The sequence below is a fragment of the Hipposideros armiger genome, unplaced genomic scaffold (assembly GCF_001890085.2).
Source record: "Hipposideros armiger isolate ML-2016 unplaced genomic scaffold, ASM189008v1 scaffold_1171, whole genome shotgun sequence".
Lineage (NCBI taxonomy): Eukaryota > Metazoa > Chordata > Mammalia > Chiroptera > Hipposideridae > Hipposideros > Hipposideros armiger.
In genome coordinates this window covers 114,136-130,283 of record NW_017732521.1, presented here as the reverse complement: position 1 = coordinate 130,283, position 16,148 = coordinate 114,136, and the positions used below count along the sequence as shown (strand labels likewise).

The window sequence follows — 16,148 nt, the reverse complement described above, 5'->3', positions numbered from 1 at the left end:
AAAATAATCACTACAGTAAGTTCCATTAACATCCATCACCTTACCTAGTTACAATTTTTTCCTTGTTATGAGAACTTTCAAGACTTACTCTCCTATCAACTTTCAATGCACAATACAGTATCGTTAACCGTAGTCACTATGCTGTGCATTACATCCCCAGAACATATTAATCTTATAACTGGAAGTTTCTACCTTTTGACTACCTTTACCCATTTCCCCTACCACTCAAGCAGTTTCTTATAAAACTAGACACACGGTTACCATATCACTCAGCAATTGTACTTCTTTTTTCCTTTTCTATCACCTCCTCTTCCTTAAGAGTGTTTCAGGTGCAGCTGACCAAACTTGCCTTCAAAATGGAGCACAAGAGCTGGCCATCCATCTACAACCCACAGTGGTCTACTGAGGATGAGCTCAAGTCTCAGTCAGGCCAACTAGCGACAATGGTATATGAGGTCAGAAAATTAGGTTCGCGAACTCATCCTAGAAAAAGTGCTACATACCTCATTGCTGAATATCACTACAATCACCTTTGAAGTACTCCCCTTGGGAAGCTATGCACCGATGCCAGCATCTAGTCCTCCCTTCAAAGCAATTTTGGAAATCTTTTTCTGGAATGGCCATCAGAGCTGTCATATTACCCTTGATGTCCTGAATGTCATCAAAATGTCTTCCTTTCAATATTTCCTTTTCTTTGGGTAAAGAAATAAATCACTGGGGCCAGATCAGGTGAGTAGGGAGGATGTTCCAATACAGTTATTTGTTTACTGGCTAGAAACTCCAGACAGTGCTGAGTGAGCTGGTGCATCGTTGTGATGCAGGAGCCATGAATTGTTGGTGAAAAGTTCAGGTCGTTGTTGTCTAACTTTTTCACACAACCTTTTCAGCACTTCCAAATAGTAAATGTGGTTAACTGTTGGTCTAGTTAGTACACATTCATAATGAATAAGCCCTCTGATATCAAAAAAGGTTAGCAACATCGTTTTGACTCTTGATTTGGACTGACAGAACTTTTTTGGTCTTGGAGAATTGGCTGACTTCCATTGTGCACTTTGACGCTTTGTTTCAGGGACGTATTGGTGCACTCATGTTTCATCACCAGTGATAACATGGCCCAAAACATCGTCTTGCCTCTCCCAAAGGTCTTAGTAAACTTCATCTCTCCTTTGCTTTTGTTCATCAGTGAGCTCCTTCGAGACCATTTTTGCACACAACTTTGTCATACCAAGATTTTCAGTTAAGATTTTCCTAACTGTTTCTCTATCAACGTTTACTTGGTCTGCTATGCTTCTCACAGTCAGCTGATGAATTTGATGCACAACTTGATGAATTTTTGCAATGTTTTCATCAGTTCTGCTCGTTACTGGTCGCTTTGACCTCTCTTCATCAGTAACGCATTCTCTCCTCTCAGAAAAATGTTTAATCCATTTGTATACTTCTGTTTATTCATGGCATTATCCCCATAAACTTGGACTAACATGCCCCCAATTTCACTTCCACTCTTGCCAAGTTTAACAAGAAATTTAATATTTGTTCATTGGTCTAATTCAAGCTCAGACTAATTCTCGAGATGGCACACAAAAACACACAACAATAATGAACACCACTCAGCAAGACACTGCCACATGTCAAGATGAGCACAGCTGTGAGACACTGATATACCAAGGTTATGAAACCTTACCAAGCTGTTTGTACAGTGCTGCCAATGTAAGCATATGGTGGCAAGTTCACAAACTTAATTGTCAGAACTCCTAATTCCCAGACACACTATTGCACGAGAGCCTCTCCCTTTTTTCTGCAGATACAATCTTTACAAATATGTAAGTCTGTAAATCCCAAAACTGAATATAAGAGAATGAAGCCAATGACAAGGAAATAGAACGTATAGGTGGAAAGAAAGGGCACATGTGTGCCCTCAAGTGGGTTAATCACAAACCTGCTAAATCAAAACCAATACTAAGTGTTGACCTAGAGTAAAAGGCAAGGCTGCAGGGCAAGAAAAGCATTTAATCGAGGTCCTGAATTGCAGTTTGGGAACACAGGTTTTGTTTGTTTTTCCATCCAGAAAAGTGTCCCATCTGAGGATTGGGAGCAGGAGCATTTAAAAGGGGGGGGGGGGAAGAGTATTCAGGTGGCATTAGTTATTTACCAAGAACTATGATTGGAAGAAATGTTATCTTTCAGAAGTCACTGGTTTCTTATGAACATCTCTTTCCATTACTGAGGAAGAAACGTATTTGTATACTCCTAGAAAAGCACAGATGTTTTGACGTTCCTTGAAAAAGTCTTTCTCAGCAAATAACTTCTTTATGGCAAGTCAGCAAGGTCAGTGCAATTTGTTTGTCCAATAAGATGGAGTCCAGACTACAACATGGAGTCATTGTGGTCATCTTTCGTAACACAAGAAAATCTCAATATAAACTTTGGACTCCAATACGGTGGTTTAGGTTTGTTTTGTCTTGTGTCCTGTATGTCCCCTCAACTCCCAGTGGTTGCTGCCTCCCTATCTTGGTTAATTGTTATCAAAACAAACCTGTAGCTGCGGTTTCAGGCACATCTAAACTTTGTCCTCAAATCCATAGGATTCACTGAGGAACCCTGCTTCCACTTTGGAGAACTAACCCACCCTCTGAATAAGGAATCTGATGTTTCTTCAGCATCACTGCTAACATGACCTGATGACATAGCATGTAAGAGCTCAGTCTAGAACACAGTTCTGATCCAAGGGAGCAACAACACTCCCCTTAAATGATTTTATTAGTAACAGCATCCTGACCCGATGGTGTTCTTCCACTCTAGGGGAGAAGTCAAGGGGATGGCAGAACGCACCAGTCAGATTTTCAGAAGAGATCCTCTGGCTTCCAAAGGAGAGTTTATGGGGCCGGCCGAGTGGCGCGTTGGTTAAGAGCTGGCTTGGGATGACAGAGGGCCCCGGTTCGGATCCCACATATGAGGGCCAGTGACACTGCCCTCTACAGCTAAGATGCTGAACAACAGCTTGACCTGGAGCTGGGCTGTTGTGAGTCGCTGGCAACGGCAGGTGGGTTGCCATGGGCTACCGTGTGTAGCCAGCAGCCAGCGTGAGCGGCCAGCAGCCGCAGTGAGCGGCCGTCCAGAAGACGGCGACTGATCTGCCTCGCCCGGGAAGAGCGCAATGGTGGTGCCAGCTTGGGCCAGTGAAGCAACGTCCTCCACAACTAGACTGAAGAACAAAAAAGGATGGCAAAAGGGGAACTTGTCTGTTTCCCTTCCCCCAATTCCCCAATAAAAACCTTAAAAAACAAACAAACAAACAAAACCCAAAAAAAATCCTAAAAGAAAAAAAGGAGTTTATGGATTATAGACCTGGGGATGGGGATGAGGATTGTGGGAAGTGCCACAGGTCAGCTGCCTGGGTACCTACTGCTGCTCCAAGATACTTGCCATGATTTCACTGACATACATCTATCAAGTTTTGTAATCATTTGCTGTAAAATCAAGATTACTGTGGTAATCTGAGATTTTAAAATGGAAAGCCTGAGCTTTAGAAAACTGCTAGGATAGAGAAATGTACATTGTTTCTTTAAAAAATGCTCTAACTACACCAAGCAAAGGAGAGTGAGTATAAGACCAGAGCTTAATTAATTCATTTACTTAATGAATGGGCTGACTCTTTCACCCTACAGGAAAAGCACAGTTACAGTAGCTCAGAAAAGTACTTTCTTTCATAAGTGGCCTTAGATGAACATTGTCATAAATAGGCTCTTGTCCATAAAAGTACTATACATGTCTTGTCTGTAGCATAATCTTACTAAGAGTATTGCCCATATTCCATATAGCTTCATAATTTCTATTGTATTTAAATAACAAAAAAAGCAAGCAATTCATAGTATTTTGAAGAGGAATTTTTTTATGTGCGTGATTAGTTATAACCTCAGGTATCTTATAGGGGAGGGAAAGGACTCAGAATAGTTAGGAAACCTCAATTCAAAGCTGCATGTGTATTTCTATCCTTATTGCCAAAGTATAGTTGCAAACCTGAAGCTATTAGAGAGACCATCCTGTTTGTTCTAACACTTTGTGATGGAAGAAAATATTACTGATAATTAGGTCACATTTGTGTGTTTTCCTACAGAAATGAAAACTGGTTGTGTTTTTTAAATCCATTTTCCCTTAGACTACAAAGTAGTCTACAAAGTAAAGAAGTAAAAGTCTACAAAGCAAAGAAGAAAATTCTTGCATTTTAAAGAGCAAATACCAGTAGTGACGTATATGTATGTATATATGTGTATAGTTGCTTCACTATAAACACTGAATTTCACAAATGTTCAAGATCATCTCTTTTTGTAAATGAGTTCAAAAGTAAAAATATTACAAAGAGAGGCTCCATCTTCTTTCCCCCCAATATTACATTAAAAAAATGTCAGTTCACATATCTAAGTTTTTGTTGTTGTTTTCCATTTATTCTTTCAACAAGCATATTGGGAACCTTTAACCCAGTATGTGGGGACACAGGAATGAGGCAAACCATTGAAGTCCCTCCCTGTGGAGCTGATGTTCCCATGGGGGACTTAACAAATCAAAGCATGATAGCCATCCATGTGCCACTGCAGCACTGGTGAGGGCTGGCTAGAGGGGGATCCGAGGACAGCCAGAGCATTATGCGGGGCCTTGGCGCCCTCTGGGGGTCAGGGAAGGCCCTGAGCAACGGACATGAGGGGAATTTCAAGATTCCATACTTGTCCTCTTTGGAAGGGCTAACCTGGGCAGTTTCTCTTTTGCTGTATTATTTCAGCTATTTATAATGAATGCTCATCATTTCTATGAAGTAACAGATTCAGAAATAAACCGCTGAAAAAAATTAAAGAATTGATAAATAAGAAAAAGGAGGAGGAAGGGAAAACAGGCTGTTTTTAGTCAGTGGGTGGTGCTTGTTTGAGAAGTAGGAGCAGCTCTGGCAGGTAAAAGGTGAATTTAGAGTTCTGGAGATGTGAACTTGTGATGTCTGCAAGACACCTCATGCTGTCTCACCTTCTCTCACCCTCATTTTGCTAGTCTCTTACTTTCAGTTTTATTTAGAACTTATTCTAACAGCTTTCTAGCTGGTTTGCCTACCTCCACTCTCTGTTTCACCCAACCCCATTACCTGGTTAATCTTCCTGAGATACCAGTTTTACCGTGTCAATATCATGTTCGAATCCCTATGCCTTCCAGGCAAAGCTCTGTAAAGCATCTAACTTGACAGCCTGAGCCCTGCCCGCACAATCTGGTTCTACTTATCTTTCCAGTTTTACCGTTCACTCCTTCCCTCCTGAACCCTTTGATTTAGCAGTTCCTTGAACATGTTCATTCATGCTAGGCAGTGTGCGAGGTGATGGACTACAGCATGGACCCTGGGCCACGGCTCCTGCTCTCATGGTATTTCCAGTCTGACAGTAAAGCCAAAAGGAGATAAGTAATAATAAAGCAACAGGGGTTGGGGTTAGGTGGGTGGTGGTGATAAGGCGTGTTTTAGGCAGAGGGAACAGCATGTACAAAGGCCAGGAGCATAGAGGGAGTATAGGGACAGAGGGACATCCACTAGTCCTGTAAAATGCAGGAAGGGGAACATCTAGAGATGAGAATTAGAAGCAGGTGGAGGATAGATCACAGAGGACCCTGTGAGCCAGGGTGGGAGTTTGGCGGAGGAATCCACGAATGGCTTTTAAGGAGGTGGGTAGCATAGGTTCTTATCTTCAATTTCGGAAACTCCCTCTAGCTGCTGAGTGGGGAATGGATTGGAGAGAACAAGACAAGAAAGAAGTAAGGAGACCAGTTAGAAGGCCATCACATTATCCAGGAATATTATGACATGGTCTGAATTGGGGAGGTGGCAGAGGTGGAAAGACATGAATTTCTCTTATTTCTTCCACTGTAATACTTACCCCTTTTCCCCAGTTCAAATCCTGTCAACTGCTCATTTCCGGATTGCTTACCTTATTTTCACACTTATTCAAGTTCAATAAATACTTGATTCATCTAGTTTACTGCTGGCCACCTGTTTGTAGTTGGAGCTGGGAAAGCAGCATGTCAATATCACTTGTCTGGGTAGCCTTCTTATTTAAAAAGAGGGGCAATTGAACCCAGATATCTAGCTCTCCCCTGTGAATTTTAGTGTACTGTGCTCTTCCAAAGGAGCCCTGGAAAACTGACCCTAGAGAGACTCGCAGACCGGGCTGCTTGAGAACAGGGCTCTTTCTCATCCTTTTATCCCTAGCACCATGCACAGAGCCCGGACTACTGAAAACTCAGACTATTTTAGTAATAAAACTACAAAAAAAATTTTAATGATATCAAAATACTATCATTTATATATACTTTTATATAAAGAAGAAAACCCAAATGGCTCATAATCCCACATCCCTCAGGTTAAGAAAAATACAGGAAGGTATTAAATGAGAACTGTCTTCTCCGTCTCTCAAATTCCTTTTCATAAAGGTAATTACAGTTCTGTTAATCTGACTCTGACACAGGAATGACCCTCCCAGGTCAGAATTCAGGACCAATGGAGATAACAAGATTCTGATCGTCACCTCGGCTGCTGAAGGCATGGACACGGCTCAGTGCGATCTGGTCATCCTGTATGAGTATGTGGGCAGTCATCAAAATAATCCAAACCAGAGGTAAGAGCTTTGATGCCATTCTTTCTTTTCTTTTTAAAGGTTTTATTGGAGAATTGGGGAAGGGGAACAGTGTTAGGGAATTGGGGAAGGAGAACAGCCAAGTTGTTGTCCTTCAATCTTAGTTGTAGAGGGGGCAGTTAACTCAGCTCCAAGTCCAGTCACCATCCGGCTGCCCATCAGCAGTGCAAGGAGCCGTGTTCAATCTTAGTTGTGGGGGGCGCAGCCCACCATTTGATGCCATTCTTAAATGGCTGCCAGTTTGTCTGATTTGTCTAACTTTCTGGCCTTTCTCCTTTACGGAGACATAGTTGGGTGTGTGACCAACAACACAGTAGGCTCTGGTATCACTGGCTCTAAAGGTGGCTGGGTCAGGATTGGGTAGCTACAGTTTTGTCCATTAACACATACCCAATTTTAATTCTTGTTCACAATGAATACTGTATATCTTAATCAACACTGACATATTTATGCAAGATTAATTTCCACTGGATTGAAGCTTTGGCGGTCAACAGGTGGACTTTTCATGATTGTGCTTGTAGTGCTGATGGGCCCCCCGTATTCCAGAAGAGATACTCCAAGGAGCTCTTCTGTCCCACTAAAACTAGACAGTCTCCTAACCAGTCTCTCTTCCTTTTTTCAATTTCCATAATAAGAGCTGCCACATTACTTTTCCTGGAAAACAGCTTTGAGTACATCACTTCCCTGTTATAGAAACTCCAGTGGTTCCCCAATTCTCATGATGCTAGTTTTCAAATCCAGCACCCACTTATCTTTCCAACCTTATTTCCCATTCTTCTTTGTTCATTATTCACTTCAGCCAACCTGACTCCATCATTGTTTCCTTGTTGAAGGAATTGCTCATGTACTGCTACTGCTGATCGTTGTTTCACCTCTTCCGCTGCTGACACATCACCTTTCCCTAGTTTTCCCAGCTGGCAACGGTCTCTTTTGAATGCCCGTAACCCTTTATATCTACCTTCCTTGTAGCACTTATCAATTTCTCCCTATATTCTCGTGGTTGTGAATGTATTATTTCCCTATTTCCTAGAAGGCTCTTGAGGGAGGATCTGTTTATTATTCATCTTAGAGCCCTCACAGTGTACTGAGGGTTCATGTCAGATTGTCTTTAAAGCAGTATTTCTGAAATGTGGCTGTCCAATCACTGCACCACAGATACCCCAAGGCCAGTCTAAGGTGAAACCTAGTTTATCTACATGTTTAGTGTGTAGGTGCACACCTGCAGTTGAGTCCACATTCTATAAAAAATTAATAACAGCTCGGCTTCTCTAGAAAGCAGGATGCAGTGAACCAAAGTTGAATTTTAGGAATATCCCTAGCCCTTTGTTTACCTATTCTCAGATTTATCAGTTTTAAGTCAAACACACCAAATAAAATACTTATGTATGTCAGGAACAAGGCAAGGATGTCCATGCTCAGCACGGTTGTCATTTGCTTCTTCTCAAGATTGAAGCCATTCCTTGTCAGAGAGCAATGGCTCTAAAAGTTGAAAACATTTCTTGGTTTCATATTATCAACATGGGGGGATTTCAGTCCATCTCTCCAAGGGGACTGTCAATCCTGGAACTGTGATGAACAATTTTTGAAAATCTTATTTCTGGGGGTATAGGGGACAGGGGAGTTGTTGTTCAATGAGAATAGAGTTTCAGTTATGCAAAACAAAAAACTGAACTGCATGACAATGTGCATGTGGTTGATAGCACTATACACTTACAAATTTATTAAGAGGGTAGATTTCATGTTTATGTTTTTTACCACAATTAAAAAACAACAACATTGCTTCTTACTCAGAAAAATAAATATGTTCTGATAGTCAGAGGAAGAGCAAGAGATAGCAAGTGCTTCCTTTTGACCAGCAATAATGATGTAATTGAAAAAGAAAAATAGGGCCGGCCGAGTGGCACCATTGGTTAAGAGCTGGCTTGGGATGCCAGCTCTGAGCAGCAGGGCCCCGGTTCGGATCCCACATGGGGGCCAGTGACACTGCCCTCTACAGCTAAGATGGTGAACAACAGCTCAACCTGTAGCTGGGCTGCTGTGTCACCAGGGACAGCATAGGCTGCAGCGAGGCTGCAGTGGGCTGCCATAAGCTACCATGTGTGGCTGGCAGCCGGTGTGAGCGGCTGGCAGCCGGTGTGAGCTGCCAAGAGCCGTCGTGAGTGGCCGCCCAGAGGCTGGCAACCAATCTGCCTCCCCCAGGAAGAGCGCAATGATAATACCAACATGGGCCAGTGAAGCGACATCCTCCACAACTAGACTGAAGAACAAAACCACAGCAACTTGTCTGTTCCCCCCCCCCAATACCCCAATAAAATCTTTAAAAAAAAAAGAAAAATAAACATATACAAAGAAAAATTGATGACTAACTCCATTTTAAATCTTAGACATGGAATGAAGCAGTATTTAAAGAAAATGGAAGTCTTTTTTGTGTTGAATCTTTGAGTCTGACCATAAGTATCAGATAGAGAATGTGAGCATGGTTGGTACCTTTTATCATACTGCTGAGTGTTGCATTAGAACAATAAGTTCAAGCTTAAAATTTTGTACTTCAGTGAACATCAAATTTATTCTGCTTTTAAGTCTCAATGAGATTAAAAAAATATTTTATTAGTGCTACTACCTGAATTATGTTTTTAGATCTAAAGGGCAAATAGCTAAATTGCTGTTGACAGTTCATTTTGAGTACTATCTTCTCTTTCTTTCTCTCTCTCTCTCTAAGTAAGTGCCCTCTCTCTAACATCTAGAGTCCTCAGAAAAAAGCTCCCATTGCTTTGTGCAGGTGTTGGAATGCCTCATTGTAGATATGAATAATAATGCATACTTTGAAATGGCACACCTGTTCAGTTCAGCCTCTTGGTAGTGACCTTCATTTTTATTTTTATTGTAATTTTCTTTATAACATAGAAGCATGGAACCAGACTGGGGAAAGTCAGGACAGACACACACACACACACACACACACACACACACACACGCACAGGCAGGTACACCCTCATTTTCTCCAGACTTTTTGCAGAGATTTTCATCTTGGAATCTCCGGAAGCACTGAACACTGCAAGGCTGGGAGAGATCTTTAACATTAAAATCAGCGATTCAAATACCAGTTCTGCCACTTACAAGATATGTGACCTCAGGCAGTTACTCTGTCTTTTAAATCCTCAGTTTCATTTGTAAAGTTGGGAAAATAATGGTATTTAACTCACAGGGCAGATTTGGGGGTAAAATGAGATGTATGCACAATGTCTCATATAAAATAAGTGCTCAACCATGTTATTGGGCAGAGGCATGAGACATACTTGAACTCCAAAAAGATGAATTTCACTAGTCGGTAGAACTCCAGAATGTCCATAATTTGAAAAAGTCATAATCTCTGTGCTCAAAAAGTATGGAGGAGCAGTGTGATCTAAAGCAAGTTAACACTCATTTTAGGACAAAATTACAACTTTACATCAGTGTGTACTCATTTTAAAAAACATTTCTTCCTAAAGTTTGGAGATGAAGATATTTTAAAACACCTCTTCCACATTTTTAATGAGAATTACAGGGAAATTTTTTTGATCCTCTTAATTTTCCTCTTTACTTTTATTGAGGAGAGCGTTTTTTCACTGAGCCACCGCCCCATTTTGCAGGATATGGGGATGTTGCCAATGAAGGCTTCAAAATCATTATTAGCGTCAATACCCTTGACATAATTTTTATCCCCTCCACTGAGGAAGGGCCATGTGAGGACACAGTGAGAAGGTGGCAGTCTGCAAACCAGGAAGAGAGCGCTTACCGGAAAATGAAATGGCTGGAACCTTGATCTTGGGCTTCCAGCCTCCAGGACTGTGATAAAAATACATTTTCAATGTTTGAGCCATCTAGTCTATGATATTTTGTTATGGCAGCTGGAACAGGCTAAGACATTGCCCTGAAACCACTTCAGTGATGAAAATGAGCAGATAAGCTATAGGACACGAAAATCAAAAAATTATGATGTGCTCACCATACTTACATTATTGCTACTGCTACCTTCTTGTCTGCTCCCAAACAGAGCCGAGAGCATGTTGGTTCCTTGGCACTTCCATTTTACCTACATATATAGTAGTTGTAAAAACAGGAGAACTTAAAGGTCATCCACGCTTCAGGAAGCTGCAGTCTGAGATTCTTTCTGCTCTAAGTAGCCCAAAACTATAGCCACACACAGCAGAATTCAATTCCAAAGTCAAAAAGTTTTCCTTGAAAATAGACTTAATTTTATTCAAATTGGAAATGTTCTGTGTCTCTCTCCAAAACCACCTTCGAACAAAGTTATCTTCTTGACAAATGAAAACTTTGTAGCTAGTAAAAGAAAAAACATCACATTTCTTTAATGTTGATCCATGAAAAGGTACAAAATCAGAAAGTTTCAGCATCTGACCTGTCCACAAGGTGTCTGGATCATTCACTCCGAAGGAAAGGGGGAGGGGGAGAACTGCAATCACCATTGTGATTTGAAGTGTGAAAAAGTTCTTATCTAGTTATGTCAGTTAACACTGGTGTAATACACAAAGGCAAATGACTCTCAAGGGCCAGGTTTCATTGAGCCGAGGATAACAGAGAAACAAAAAAGAGGAAGGAGGCACCTTCTGAGAAGACTTATTTGTGTTCAGTTGAACATTAACAGGCTAAGAGTGAAAAATCAACGTTCTGTGATCGGTAACTTTAAAGAGGAGCTCAGTTCTTTCTGGCACGACTGACATTCCCACTATTCTTGCTTCCAAAGTCTAGAAAAAGGTACAAAGATTAATAAAAATAGAGAATGTAGAAACTGCTGATTTGGGGTCTGGAGGAATGGCACCCGGATGCCAGTGCTCACGTGCTCCGCCTGCCAGGCAGCACCCTGCATGGAGGCTGGGGGACGCTTCTGTGCCAGGGGCTCAGCTGCCCAGTGACGCTGCACACGCTCCGGGTGTAGCTCCAAATGCAGGTCTCCTAAGAAACAAGGGCCTACTTGGCCATCTTGCGGATCATGTAGTTGAGGATGCCCCCGTTGTGGAAATAAGTGAGCTCCACGTCGGTGTCAAACCTCATGACAGCCTGGAAGGTCTTCCCAGTATCCAGCTGCAATGACATGGACGTGGAGAAGTCACCAAGGGAAGAGGCAAGACGACAGCTCAGTCAGGAGAGGCTTCTGCCCCGCATGCCCTCAGGTCGGCCACGCAGAGTGTGGTGGGCAGCCAGTAGCACCACCATATGAGAGTCACCAGCAGCACTTGGAAACGTGCCTAGTCCCTAGCCCCAGCCAGACACGCTGAATCAGAAGCTACATTGTTAACAAGATCCCCAGCAGACTTATCTGCACGGGACAGCACTGTACAGTATACCACGACGGAAGTGAGAGACATCTGAGAATTGGAAACAGCTTCTCTGGGCAGCATTTACTGGTGATTTTTCCCTCTTTGGGAGCTCTCCGCAGGTAGAAGTGTCTTGGGTCAGCAGAGGTTTCCTTAAGATTTTCCCTTAGGCAGCTGACTCAGCTGCTCACACTGGGGCACAGACTTTAGCAGCTGCCTCTGGTTGGGTGTCTAAATCCCCCTGGGACATTGGTGCTGGGCACTTCATCCTTACCTCGCCCAGGGAGCTGTCATTTAGGGTGAGGCTCAGGGAGGGGGAGTGTGTCTATTGTTCACGTTTTCATAATTAAAAGGTTTTTTTTTTTTAAGGTAATGTGCTATTCCTGAGCTTTCACCACTATTCTCTGAGCTAAATGAGATTGGGGGGACTAGGAGACAGTGGGGCTGGGAGGTAAGAATGAAACTGATAATAACTTTATGAATAAACAAATAAATAAAAAATCAATAGGTATCATCCTCATTATGTTGTGAAGGCAGATAGAAGAGGTGCGGGTAGAACTCTTGAGTCTAATGCAGTCCTACTGAGTGTCTCCCTCCCCTACCCCCCATCCCAAATCCCACTGATTTCCTTCTAACAATACTGATTACAAACTTAAAGGTCCCTCTTAGTCGGCCGTGGCATGGAGAGGCTCCGGCTTACCTTGACCTGGACTTGCATTCGTGGTTTGAGGTTTTCTGGAATGCTGATAGTGTATCGTTCCCGCCCTGTGAGTCCCAGGGTGTCTGCAGTCTCCCCAGGGAGATATTCAAGGGGGATCACCCCCATTCCGACCAAGTTACTGCGGTGAATTCGCTCATAACTCTCAGCCAGCACAGCTTTGATTCCCTGATAAGCCAAGAGAGGAGTTTGGATACAGTTCCAATTTTTCTTCAGATACCTCAAAACTTTACAAACAGCTTCTTAAGTCAAAACTCTTGTCACACCTAAATTCTTTATAAGTACCAATTAATCGTTTACACAAAATGTTAGCTTCTGGTTACAAATAACACAGTAGCCAGTTGTAACTGATTGCCTACAAAGTACAGGCACTAGGTAAGCACTTAAATGAATTCTCACATTCCCCCTCCACCAACCCTGGGAAGTAGATGCTACTACTGTCCTCTTTACCAGGTGGCCATTGGTATATCTGGTATTTGAACCTATGCAGTCCGATCATCACTTGGTCACTCTGTGATACAACCTCTCTTAGAAAACTTGCACTGTAACTGGAAACCACGTCACAAAACAACATAAAGAATATTTATTTCTTTCCCTTGAATTCTGTTGTTATTGTAGGTGCATCGGCAGGTGCAGAAGATTTAATCAAAAAAGCAATCAGAATATACCAGAGAGAAAGTAAGTGATTACTTACTGCAATGCTGCTTTTATGCTTCCTGTTTCAAGGATCAAATTGTATTGAATATAATCTTGATATTAAGCTTCCTATAAAGTACATTTTTTTTGGTGACCTATAACTGGCAACATATAGCAGTGATCAACAGACGAGGATACTCGATGAACTAGAACACCCCATTCTCTAATATTAGTTAACTGTAATAGAATATTAAGATACCCCTAAAAGGTCTCTTTTAAAACCCCCTGCATCAGGGTCACTTGGGGAACTTGTTTGAAAAGTGGATTCTTGGGCACGACCCCAGATCTGCTGCATTAGAGTCTCATGCAGAGAGTGGAGGGTGGGGGGAAGGTAGGGAGGAGGACAGTGATTCTTTAAGTTATGAGAACCATGGCTGTCAAACTTCACTGCATGTCTGAATCACCAGGGGAGGCTTTTAAAATCCTAATATCCAGGACTTCCTCCTGGATAGACTAGACTCTGGAGTGCTCCGTGGGTGTCAGTTTCCCTCAGATCTTCCAGTTTTCCACCCAATGGCTCACTGCTCTCAATACAATTGTCAGTGCCCCTTCCTGAGATCCCTTCCTTCTGTTCTCTGGTTCTTTCCAGTAGTTTCCAGAAAAAGCAGGCCTTTGACATATTACCAAGCAATCAAAGAACATTTTTTTCCCCTATAGCGCAAAATGATTGATAAAAAAACACCCAAAAGAATAGGTGTGTGATGTTCAAAGACATTTTCAGAAGCTTGGATGTCTGGAGGGCTGCTTGCCAGACAGCCACGTTTTTTTACTATACTTGTGGCTATCGACTTAGTGTTTCCCAAGTGTGTAAACTGGCTCGAGCCATATGTTATTTAAACTGATATCAGTTAAGCCCTTTTGCCCTACCCTGAGGATTAACGCTGGGTGGGCAGCAGGCCTCTTCCCTTCTTCCGGGCAAAATGATCAGGAGGTAGAAGTTCCCTGCTATCTATGTGGTCCCTCCCATGGGGACGCCCTGAAATGGCTGAAGGTTCTAAAGAGCTGCCTGTCCACCTAGAGAGAGAGCATCCTTCTCCACCTGAGTCGGTAAGTAGATTTCACAGGCAGTGAAAAGCAATTGTAAAAAGTACTTTCCCTGCGCTTATCTAAAGTTCAGACTCCTCACTTTTTCCCTCCTGTGAAACCTGGCAGACACTTCAGTAGTAGCAGCCCTGGCTTATTGCTCCCATTCACCTCGGACAATGGTCTTAATTAAATTTTGGGTCCTTAAACTCTGAGGACATTATGAAAACAATGCAATTTTTCCCCATAAAAAAGACATACACACGCTTTTGGATATCATTTCTGAGACTTCACAGAACCTCTCCCTAAATGTTCTATAGACACCCCCAAAGATCCATGGCTCCCAGGATATGCCTGATCTGAGGGAACCAGTTCAACGCTAGATTATCCTTCCCTGAGTGAAGTGAAGACAGATCCACCAAGAAGCAGGAGAGGAACAAACATCACATGCTTTTCTGAGCTTGCTCCTCCACGACTTCTTGGAAAGAAAAGCAACAGAGCTGATTCCCGGGCGCTTCCCAGCTTCTCCCTGGTCCAGAGGGGCAGCTGCCTGCTGAGACGTCCCTATGGCATACTCACCAGGAGGAAAGGGCCCTTGGCTGCCCAGTCCCGGGAGCTGCCCGAGCCGTACTCTTTGCCGGCCAGAATGATCAGGGGAAGGCCTGCCTGCTGGTACCGCTCAGCAGCATCAAACACATCAAGCTGAGGGAGAGAAAAGGAAGGTTTTACAGATGCAGTGAAGGCACGGAGTGCAGACACAGGTCGGTGAGGCCTGGTGAGATGGGCAGGGTCAGAGGGTCCGCAGCGGGCCAAGTCAACGGGAAACTTAACCAATCAGATGCCTGGTCTATAGATTCCCAATCATCTCCATGTATCTACTCCTACCAAGTTGTATTTTATATTGTTTTAACTGAAATGCCTAATTGTTTGCCTGTTTTAGAAAAACATTCAAATCCTAGGGCATCAGGGGAAAAAGGAAAATCGATTTCCCCCCCTCTTCCATGGATTAAGCTATTTTAAACCTTAAAAAACAAAGAATTCCATCTAAACTTGGGTTTTGATTCAGTATCAGAGACTCACTGATGGTCAGTTGAGAAGGGTAGCAAAACACAAAGAGGGCAATGTGTCCTGAAATTATATAAAATGCAAACTTTTACTGGTCGCCTTTCTACATGTAGGTGAAAGTAGAGATAATAGAAACACTGATGGAAGCGCCAATCAATAAAGAGCAGGAAATGTTTAACTAATATTTTAGCATATATGAGAAACACCTCACACAAACAGATTCATTTGTTTCTCATGGGAAGTCTGGATATTCTGCTGGGCTGAGGCTTCACAAACACATCTGATATCATTGCTGATGGTGGAGTAATGAAACAATTGTTTTCCCTGACTGTGTAAATCAGAAAATAAAATCCCTCTAGAGAGGGCTCATTTGAAAGCGACTCTGCTTAGTCAATCTTTCAAGTAGGCTTTCACAAATTACTATTTTGGTGGACTGATGGAGCCTGTGGTTAATTTTACATGGCATTAGCTAAATCTGGGTAGGATCTGAATGTCTTCAGCTGAACAGAGCTCATGAATGTAGGAACTGTTATGAAAACAGTAGAAACCTTCTCTGTCCAACCAAAGAGTCTAGAATCAGCGGTTCTCAACCTGTGGGTCATGACCCTTTTGTGGGTCGAATGACCCTTTCACAGGGGTCGCCTAAGACCATCAGAAAACAAAAAGATATTT

General features: G+C 42.6%; 2 protein-coding genes across 5 annotated transcripts in view; one reads left to right on the top strand and one right to left on the bottom strand.

The window, feature by feature from the left end:
- LOC109376690 (probable ATP-dependent RNA helicase DDX58) overlaps positions 1 to 14,984 on the top strand; it is a 39,338-nt gene extending 24,354 nt beyond the window's left edge. The window contains exons 2-3 of the mRNA XM_019632773.1: positions 6,492 to 6,641; positions 13,311 to 14,984. Of these exons, the coding sequence (XP_019488318.1) occupies positions 6,492 to 6,641; positions 13,311 to 13,374 (214 nt within the window). The 3' untranslated portion in view covers positions 13,375 to 14,984. The remainder of the gene's footprint in view (positions 1 to 6,491; positions 6,642 to 13,310) is intronic.
- Positions 10,872 to 16,148, bottom strand: part of ACO1 (aconitase 1) — a 59,162-nt gene continuing 53,885 nt past the window's right edge. For all 4 annotated transcript variants that reach the window (XM_019632768.1, XM_019632771.1, XM_019632770.1 and 1 more), the window contains exons 19-21: positions 14,991 to 15,113; positions 12,675 to 12,860; positions 10,872 to 11,741 (exon numbers count right to left, since the gene is read on the bottom strand). In XM_019632768.1, the coding sequence (XP_019488313.1) occupies positions 11,628 to 11,741; positions 12,675 to 12,860; positions 14,991 to 15,113 (423 nt within the window). In that variant the 3' untranslated portion in view covers positions 10,872 to 11,627. The remainder of the gene's footprint in view (positions 11,742 to 12,674; positions 12,861 to 14,990; positions 15,114 to 16,148) is intronic.